We start from the raw sequence: 10,344 nt of genomic DNA, 5'->3' as shown, positions 1-10,344 counted from the left end.
AAATGTAAAAATCAAGTCCAATGACTTGATGTTGGGAGGTTATTTTAAGCTGAAAAATAGTCACTAAAACAAAGAGACAGACGAATATTCGATTGATCAAAGAAACAAAGAAACAAACGAACGAACTAACGATCTCACGCACACACACACACAAACACACACCTGTATGGAACCCGCTCCGGCAAAGGTTTTCTTTTCAACAGTATCGATGTAGGTAGTGAGGACTGAGCAGAGAACAGCATCGTCCTTTTCCTGTGGCTGTGGTTTTCTGCTGGATTGATTCTCGCCTTCTGTGCAGAGAACAGCATCGTCCTTTTCCTGTGGCTGTGGTTTTCTGCTGGATTGATTCTCGCCTTCTGTGCAGAGAACAGCATCGTCCTTTTCCTGTGGCTGTGGTTTTCTGCTGGATTGTTTCTCGCCTCCTGTGCCCTTTTCGATGGGAGACACACAGGCGTGTGCTGACAGCTGAGAAACTCTGCGCTGCCAGTCCTTAAAAAGAATCTCCTTGGGTTTGGTTATTACAACATCGTATCTTAAACTTTCTCCGACATAAACACAAACCTGGGCTGTATTTCTGGTTTTGTGACGTAGACTATAGTTGTGAAATAATAACCTGACATCTGCTAGATCACCTTCCGAGTCGCCAATGTCCGCCATTATCGTTGCAGACGACTCATTATGAACGTACCAAGTGAGAATAAGGACCGCGTGAGACTTTGACACTATAAAAACTCTAATTTGAAAGGCAGTGGCTAACGGTACAAGTAACTTGTACGCTTAGCGAAACGTACATCAGGTCGAGAAAATGCACGTTCAGCAAAATAACTTACCGCGTATGTATTCAAATAAAAAGTACACGGTGCATACCCGTTACTATCCTTAGCGGATTATGACTTTATTCAGTTATTCTGCAGAAAAGACAAATGCTGGAGAAAAACCGTTCTTTTCTGCAGCATTTCTGCATAATGTCATCTTTCGCCGAAGCAGCGTTTTTTTCTGCAGCAAAACATTTTACTGCAGTAAAATTGAAATCAAGAATGCTGCAGTAAAACGGTGCTGTTGTTTTACTGCAGAAAACCTGTTTACATTTTTTTCTGCAGCATTGGCGGATTATGACATTATTCAGTTATTCTGGAGAAAAACCGAAATGCTGGAGAAAAACTGTCTTTTCTGCAGCATTTCTGCATAATGTCATCTTTCGCCCAAGCAACGTTTTTACTGCAGTAAAACAGTTTGGCTGAAGCATAATGTTTACTTGGTTTTCTGCAGCATTATTGGGATTAAGTTTTTCTTCAGAATAGTCTGTGACAGTTTTTCTGGAGAAAAACGAACGACCTTGTAAAGTAGCGTTTGTATTCGTCGCCCCCTGGGATAGTATAATAGTTTGTAACTATTGGTAATTCTGGATGAGTCCATCTCTCGACAGAGGGGGGCTCGCGTGCTCCAACATTATAATGAGCCAGTACAAATGCTGCAGCCGAAAAAGTGTAAACAGGTTTTCTGCAGTAAAACAACAGCACCGTTTTACTGCAGCATTCTTGATTTCAATTTTACTGCAGTAAAATGTTTTGCTCCAGAAAAACCCGTTGCTTCGGCAAAAGATGACATTATGCAGAAATGCTGCAGAAAAGACAGTTTTTCTCCGGCATATCTGTTTTTCTGCAGAATAACTGAATAATGCCAAACTGCTGAAGAAAAAGTGTAAACAGTTTTTCTCCAGTAAAACAACATCACCGTTTTACTGCAGCATTCTTGATTTCAATTTTACTGCAATAAAACTGTTTTACTGCAGAAAAAAACGTTGCTCTCGCGAAAGATGACATTATGCAGAAATGCTGCAGAAACAAACAGTTTTTCTCCAGCATTTCTGTTTTTCTGCAGAATAACCGAATAAAGTCATAATCCGCTAAGGATACGTTACTCCTGTACACGTGCCCAGAATGGTTGTTACGCACAGGGACCGAGCATAGTATATTTAGATAGGTCTATGTTACGCCGGACTTTGCCGATTAGAAAGTCGACGTGTTTGTAAGTACCGCTGAAAAATTATATTTTGAGAAACTGAGAGGGAATACTACATGGCTTGCCGCTGTGTCACCAGCGGATTTACACGAGTTGCTTTTTTAAACTTATATTGACTCGAAATGCGAGCGAAAGCGAGCTTTTAAATATTTGAAAAAGCAACTCGTGTAAACTCTGGAGGACACAGCATGCCATGTAGTATTCTATTTTTCCGGCTACATATAGGCTACCGTGTACTAACGTGTATTTTACTCAAAACGTCCAGCAGTCGAGGCCGCGCGTCCAGATGGAAGACGCTTGGAACCCGAGTCGATCTCGGCGGCCGGGGCAAACGGCCGGCTCGTGCATGGCATTCTTTGGTGACGTCAAAGCAAACTAAAACGTCACTCTAGACTCGGAACTGAAGTGTAGCGTGACGTGTAAGATCTAAACATTCTTTCATGGGAAACAGCAGGCGCAAAAGTGTTTCCATGATAATGACGTTGCATCATAAGCAGTGGAAAAGCAGGTCGGGCCTTGCCAGACCGCCACAGGCGGAATGGCCAGACTAGCTTTTTGACACGACCTCATTTACAATATACACACGTGTGGTTTCAACGATATAATTGTTATCTCATGAGTGGTCTCTCTCACGTATGTAGGATAAATCATTTTATCCTACATAGGTGAGAGAGACACTCGTGAGATAATAATCGTTCAAATCACACGTGTGTAGGCCTATATCATGTAAATGAGGTCATGTCAAGCATAGACCTACATTAGACATATGTCCCTGCATGTGTCAAGCAAGTCCGGCGGGGACCTGTTTTTCGGCACTGCTTATGATGCCAAAGTCACCGAGACAAACCGTGGCCCCATTATAGAAAAAAAAAAATTGCGCTCGTGTAATTACCCTCGATGAATTTTTAGAACTAACACGTCACGCCACACTTTCAGAGTGACGTTTCTTTGCTTTGACGTAATAGATTGCATGAGGCTTTGGAAGAGATCGAGGCCGTTCCAAAACAAGCGTCTTCAATTTAGCTGCCTCGACTGCGGGACATTTTCAGTAAATACGTAGAGCTTACGTGCCGAGTCTCAGTGATTATCAAAAATAATGGTCGAAGTTAGCTGATAATGAAAAATGCGAGCTTCAGCGAGCTTTTTCATGACCGCGAACTGAGACCATTATTTTTAATAATCACTGAGACGAGGTATGTACCCAGTCAGCACACGATATCGGGTCGATATCGGTCCGATATCGGATTTGACCGGATATCTCGGACCAAGATATCCGATATCGGTCCGATATCGGTCCGGTATTGGATTCCAAGTTTGCTCATCAGATTAACGTTAAATTAATGTTAACTTTTTACGTTAATTAAGTTAACATTAATTTAAGGTTAATCTGATGAGCAAACTTGGAATCCGATATCGGACCGATATCGGACCGATATCGGATTCCAAGTTTGCTCATCGATTAACATTAAATTAATGTTAACTTTTTACGTTAATTAAGTTAACATTAATTTAATGTTAATCTGATGAGCAAACTTGGAATCCGATATCGGACCGATATCGGACCGATATCGGATGTCTTGGTCCAAGATATCCGGTCAAATCCGATATCGGACCGATATCGGATTCCAAGTTTGCTCATCAGATTAACATTAAATTAATGTTAACTTTTTACGTTAATTAAGTTAACATTAATTCAATGTTAATCTGATGAGCAAACTTGGAATCCGATATCGGACCGATATCGGACCGATATCGGATTCCAAGTTTGCTCATCAGATTAACATTAAATTAATGTTAACTTTTTACTTTAATTAAGTTAACATTAATTTAATGTTAATCTGATGAGCAAACTTGGAATCCGATATCGGACCGATATCGGACCGATATCGGATATAACGTTAAATTAAAGTTAATTTTGTTTACGGCTAATGTCAGTTTTACCAAATAAAAAGCATAATATAATGGTTAGATTAACGTTATTTAAACATGTGTTTTTTTACGTTGAGTGCAAAAATAAAAAGAACCAAAATAAAACTATAATTAAATTTTTTATTGAGATTTTTTTTTTTTTTCCTCGGACCAAGATATTCTGATATCGGTCCTATATTGGATTCCAAGTTTTCACATCATCGCCAATACAATCCCATCCATCACACCAATATTGGCACGATATCAAACCAATATCGGATGCGATATCGGGTCGATATCGGACCGATATTGGATTCCGACATTGGGCCAATAAAGTTGACGTTAATTTAACGTTAATCTGATGAGCAAACTTGGAATCCAATATCCGACCGATATCAGGCAGATATCGGATATCTTGGTCCAAGATATCCAGCCAGCACCCCGATATCGGACCGATATCGGACCGATATCGGGATACGATATCGGGTCGATATCGGATCCCGATATCGGATTTCAAATCGGGTCGATATAGGATTACGACATTGGGCCAATATTGGATATAGGTCCGATACAAAGAACCAAAATAAAACTATAATTAAACTTTTTATTAGAATTTATTTCTCCCTCAGACCAAGATATCCCATATCTGCTCGATATCGGTCCGATATTGGATTCCAAGTTTGCTCATGAGATAAACGTTTAGTTTTTACGTTAATTTAACGTTAAATTAACATTAAATTAACGTTCATTAAAACAAAACCATAATATAAAGTTAAATTAAAGTTAATTTTCGTTTACGGCTAATGTCAATTTTACCAAATAAAAAGCACAATATAATGGTTAGATTCAAGTTATTCACACGTGTGTTTTTCATGTTGAGTGCAAACATAAAAAGAACCACATATAAAAACGGTCATACACGTAAAATTCCACTCGTGCAAAAACACGAGTGTACGTGGGAGTTTCATCCCACGAATCCAGAAGAAGAAGAAGAAGGAAGTGTGCATGCTAACATGAAACAAAACAAAAGACAAATAAATAAAACCATTAGAAATATGTTGTGAGAATATGTTCTAAACATTTATTCATCATTTCCATGATATATATACTGTACATTTAAAAAAACACACACCATAAAACCATGATAAAAATGTCGGAAGTTGAATCAGTTCTAAAGTTTCTGGAAGTGAGTTTGGATACATGTATCCCACTTTTAGGTTCTGTACCTAGAAATTTACCAATTCTATTCCATCTTTTGGGTTTAAAAAAAATAGTCTTCGCACAGCTAGGTATCTTGTACATGTATCCGAATGATGCCAGAGACACAAGGAAAGATGAGGTTATTTGCAACACCACCAGCAGAGGAAGAAGTCATTCACTTTGCAGCAGCAGATAAAAAGAATTGTTGAATTTGAAGCAGGAGCAGACACAGAAGTTGTTGAATTTGTAGCGTCATCTGCAGACAAAGAAGTTGTTGAATTTGCAGCAGACGATATACTTGTTAAACCTGCAGCAGCAAACGAAGAAGTCATTCACTTTGCAGCAGCACCAGACAACAAGAATTGTTGAATTCGAAGCAGGAGCAGACAGAGAAGTTGTTAATGTTGAGTTTGCAGCAGACGATATATACTTGTTAAATCTGCAGCACCAGCCTTGGAAAAAGTTGTTGATACAACCAGTGCAGACGATGGCATGTCTGCAATAGGAGACTTTGAAGATCTGCTCCAAATGCTATGACATCTGCAAAGACAGAGAATGCAACAATCTTAAAACATAAAGAATTCAGTGTGATTTGAGAACTTCAGTGTAAACACTATAATTATGTCTTCTTTGTTAATGCTCTTTGCTAAATATAGAACTGAAGGTAAATAAGGTTTACATTGTCTTTGCATTATGCCAATATTTGTTGAATTTACTTGTGTGTATATATATGCTAACTTTGATAGCATTCTTCTGTGTTTGAATGAAATGCTCTTAGTCAATGCTGCCTGGCATGGATAACAACCCCCCCTCCCCCCAACACACACAGAACACCTTCCCGAAGTTTTTTCCAAGACTAAGACTGAGTAAGAGTAAGACAATAATATGTCAGTTGGACCTGGACTAAAAATATGTATAGGTCCAGATGTCCCGGCTACAACAAATTGTTCTGTCAGAAGACCTCTTATAGTTCTTTATGTCGAAATTGATGTGATGGTCGACCAGCCAAGATTTAGAACAATGCGTCATAAGCATGTATTAATGACCCCAGACCGAAGCCTGACAACAACACTGCCTTCTCTCAGTCTCATAAATGATTTTCAGTTATAAATATAATATGACTGCTGGAACATTCATCAAGCGTTAACGTGGATTTTACCTGCAAACACACACACACACACACACACACACACACACACACACACACAAACATACACACACACACACATACACACACACTTACTTGGCCTCAAAAGCCAGAATGTCACTTGTCAGGGTTGTAACTTGTAGTTTACATCCCTGTAGTGCGAATGCTTTCTGGTATCCTCATGGTAATTCCTCCCACCCTGCAATGAAAGCATTGATGTGTGAGTTGCATTACAGTAGAGAATAGTGGTCAATCAAAACTTGTTTTAAGTGTCTTTGAAAAGACGATTTTCGAAAATAACTCTCTGAGATCTCTTATAAATGTTACTGTACAGTAATGGATTAGACCAGAAGCTGTGGGATTGAACAAATGTGTGAAAATGTGTGGCAATTATCAGATTGACAGACTGAGAGAAATAAAATATCAGAGAGAGAGAGAGAGAGAGAGAGAGAGAGAGAGAGAGAGAGAGAGAGACAGACAGACAGACAGACAGACAGACAGGGAGAGAGAAACAGACAGAGAGACTGAAACTGAGAAAGACATCGACAGAGCAAGAAACTAGAAATCAATCTAGAAAGACAGAAGCCGGAAGGCAGGAAAGAAAGAGAAAGAGAGATAAATTCACCTTTCCAATCGTTATGCATGATATTGCTTTGATATTGGTGACTCGTATCAAAAATAAGTCAACAATCACAATGCCAACGGATTCTGAACTTATGAATATGATTATGAATTTACAACACAAGTCACACAGTGAAGTAACATTACCTGAAAGTTCCATTTGCCATTCGCTCAGCGTCATAAGATCTGTATTGTGTAGTCCTGATATATGCTGAAGTGCAGCATGTTATCTTATATCAGCAGACACACTGGCTTTGAAGTTGCAGGAGTGTTAAAAACGGTAAAAATACAGTACAAACTTTCTTGAGTTCGATTCGACAGAGAAAAGTCCGAGAGTAATGTCCCTTGGCGATCACGGGAGGTCACTCAGAATTACTTGTCCGGCAGTTACTGAGTAAACAAATGGCGAAATGCGTTGGGAAGATTGAAAACAGGCAGTTGCTAGAGCACTATATGTTATACAACATCAAAAACGAACCTGAATGGACAGTCCAATACTAAGACAGAAGGAGGAAGACAGAACTGGACTGGTTTCAAGAGTGTTCCAAACAGTCGATCATCATGCATCACGTAAAACGTTGAGTGAGTATCGCCTATGCCTATGAACTTGGAAGATAGTTTTGCTAATTATTGAGACTTGATGTATTTTTTTCTCTTGGAATATATGAGACTAAAAAGTGTGTTTGTTTCTTAGGTGTGTGTGTGTGTCACTGTATGTGTTTGTGTCACTGTGTGTGTTTAGGTGGTTGCTGATTTTCTTTATTGTTGTTGTAAAAATAAAATGGTGATTTAAACTAAGAATCCTTTTAGGCCCCCCAAAAAAAATTGTCTGTTTAGGGTAACCCGACCGACCCTATCGATTTGGCGCCGACCCAAAAACTTTTTTTTGATTTCAAAAAAAAAAAGAAAAAAAAAGAGGTAAAAATGCTAAAAAGAGACATTTGGCGTTTCATTTACACACACACACACACACAAAAAAAAAAAAAAAAAAAAAACCTACCTACCTACCGACCCTACTTTTTTTGGTCATGTTACCCTAAACAGACAATTTTTTTTTTTTGCCTTATGGTTCTGTTGTGCATAATAAACAGTTTTTATTCTTTCAGATTTATAAAAAATACCTCTCTACACACACACACACACACACACACACACACACACACACACACACACACATTGAATGTAGACAAATAAATCTGCCAGTGATGGAAGAAATGGTGAAGAACAAATGAAAGGTGAGGGAGGTTTTGCAGACAGCATGTCTCCTTATGAAAGCAAAAACATGTTCATACAATGCCAACATTTTATATGATCATCTTGTTGCGTCATACTCATAACGGTTAATCTTTTTACTGCAGCTGGCCATGAGGAAGCGCCATATTCAAACCGACAACAAGCAATTCGAACAGGTGCTTGCGAAGTGGTTGACAGGATTGTCGGATCGTCTACATGGTGGGAGGATGTCGAAGATCAACACAGAAAACGAGGACGAGGACTAAGATGAAGATGGTAAATAAAATTAGTGCTAATGTGCTGACAGCCAGCAAGGAACACGCCTCTCGGATTCACTCTCTCTTCATTTTGTGTTATTTTGCCTCTACATGATATAATGCCTCTACATATATATATGATATAATGCCTCTGCAAGGATTCCCTAGGCCTACTGTTTTGGAACAAATGCTATGTGCAATTATGTCGGAGAATGGGCTGACATCGTTCAATACCGACTGTTGTGGCGACTGAACAATGGCGATACTGCGTTTTTGATGTTCGACAAAGGCGGCCATGAAAAAGTGCGTCGGTGGTGCTACGTTGTGTGTCTCCAACTTTCAATCGCAGCTGACAGTGTCAGATTCAGGCTGTATGGTGCGGAGTGATGTTGTTGCGAGTGACGCTGATAGGCGGAAGGTGACAGACGATGCCAGATATGACGGAGACAAAGAACATCAATGGTCTGACCTAGCTGATATGTTTCAGAGGATGAGCGAGGAAAGCACCGTGAGGATAAAAGAGATGGTCTGAACATTTCCCGTTCCCCACCCTTGTGAAGAATTGGAGCGTAACAATCATTTGTTTTGATTATCATGACTGGACAGAACCGTTGCGTGACCAGTCCGTTGTTTGTTGCAAATCGAAAGACTTATTTAGTTATAATTGATTTCATAACTGGTTATCCGTTTGCGACGATTTTCCCGTCTCCTTTGTGTTAATTTGATTCATGCGTTTTGTGAAGTTATTGTTATTTCCTTATTCCAAGGGGGCTATCGCCTTATGGAATTAAATACTTTGACTTTGATGGGTCACATGAATCGTGACACTCCATAATTATTCGGTGGGGACCCATTGGTTAGTGGTCTGCTCTGCAATGCTGTGAGTCATGGGTTCAAGCCCGTCCTTTGGCAGCAGAGTGGATGAGTTATCTTATCACAAGGTCAGTTATTAATTGTATTAACTGTTGAATTTTAATTGATAGTTGTAATTTGTTTATGTTGCATTGGTAACTTATGTGTTTTCAATGATACAGTTGGTTATTAAATTATTCTCATTCTGCCTTTGACTCACTTTCATTTGTACTTGTGTGACAATGTTTATTGACTCACTTTCATTTGTACTTGTCTTGTGTGACAATGTTTATCAACTACTTCATCTTATCATTTCTGTCTCCTTTTAAATTTTCTTCTGTTCTTGGGCCAGAAATCTAATATTTACGGATTACAGCAAGTTTTAGTGCAGGTCAAAGACGAACAAGTGCGAAAGCAATTGCCAAGCATGAAGCATGTTTTCATTAGTCAAGAAGTAAAGTCAGAGGTTCAAAGATGATCAGATAATTAATGCCAACTATTCGCTGGTTTTGCTTCATCGACTCTGCGGGCAGCTTCCAGGAAACCAAAGTTTTCAGGTTCCGGGGGAAGTATGGTTGCAAAGCTGAAACTTAAAGGAATTGACGGAAGGGCACCACCAGGGCACCATAGAAGGGCACCACCCTTATCGGTTCCCGATATCGGTCCATTATTGGTTCCCGATGTTAGGCCGATATCAATTCTCTATATTGTACCGATATCGGACCAATATTAGTCCAATGTCGGAATCCGATATCGACCCGATATCGTCCCGATTTGCAATCCGATATCGGTCCGATATCGGGATCCGATATCGGTCCGATATCGGAATCCGATATCAAACTGATATCGACCTGATTTGCAATCTGATATCGGGATCTGATATCGGGATCCGATATCGATTCTCTATATCGGACCGATATCGGACCAATGTCGTAATCCGATATCGACCCGGTATCAACCCAATTTGCAATCTGACATCGGGATTTGATATAGCGCCGATATCGGGATCTGATATGAGGCCGATACCGATTCTCTATATCGGACCGATATCGGGTCGATATCGGTCCGATGTCGTAATCCGATATCGGTCCGATATCGACCGAA

General features: G+C 39.6%; 2 protein-coding genes and 2 long non-coding RNA genes across 5 annotated transcripts in view; 2 read left to right on the top strand and 2 right to left on the bottom strand.

Moving 5' to 3' along the window:
- LOC138983770 (trafficking protein particle complex subunit 14-like) overlaps window positions 1–672 on the bottom strand; it is a 16,532-nt gene extending 15,860 nt beyond the window's left edge. For both annotated transcript variants that reach the window (XM_070357093.1, XM_070357094.1), the window contains exon 1: window positions 163–672. In XM_070357093.1, the coding sequence (XP_070213194.1) occupies window positions 163–657 (495 nt within the window). In that variant the 5' untranslated portion in view covers window positions 658–672. The remainder of the gene's footprint in view (window positions 1–162) is intronic.
- Window positions 1–10,344, top strand: part of LOC138983798 (translationally-controlled tumor protein homolog) — a 140,415-nt gene that overhangs the window by 72,086 nt on the left and 57,985 nt on the right. The gene's annotated exons all lie outside the window — the stretch shown is intronic.
- On the bottom strand, window positions 4,985–7,638 carry LOC138983768 (uncharacterized). Its single transcript, XR_011461251.1, has 3 exons — window positions 7,046–7,638; window positions 6,374–6,476; window positions 4,985–5,670 (listed from the first exon to the last, which is right to left on the bottom strand). It is a non-coding gene; the product is annotated as an uncharacterized lncRNA (long non-coding RNA).
- Window positions 7,360–9,448, top strand: LOC138983769 (uncharacterized). Its single transcript, XR_011461252.1, has 2 exons — window positions 7,360–7,480; window positions 8,257–9,448. It is a non-coding gene; the product is annotated as an uncharacterized lncRNA (long non-coding RNA).

This window comes from Littorina saxatilis, linkage group LG13 (genome assembly GCF_037325665.1).
Source record: "Littorina saxatilis isolate snail1 linkage group LG13, US_GU_Lsax_2.0, whole genome shotgun sequence".
NCBI classification, from domain to species: domain Eukaryota; kingdom Metazoa; phylum Mollusca; class Gastropoda; order Littorinimorpha; family Littorinidae; genus Littorina; species Littorina saxatilis.
Note: the sequence above shows the minus strand (reverse complement) of the source record. Positions and strands in the feature narration are given on the sequence as shown.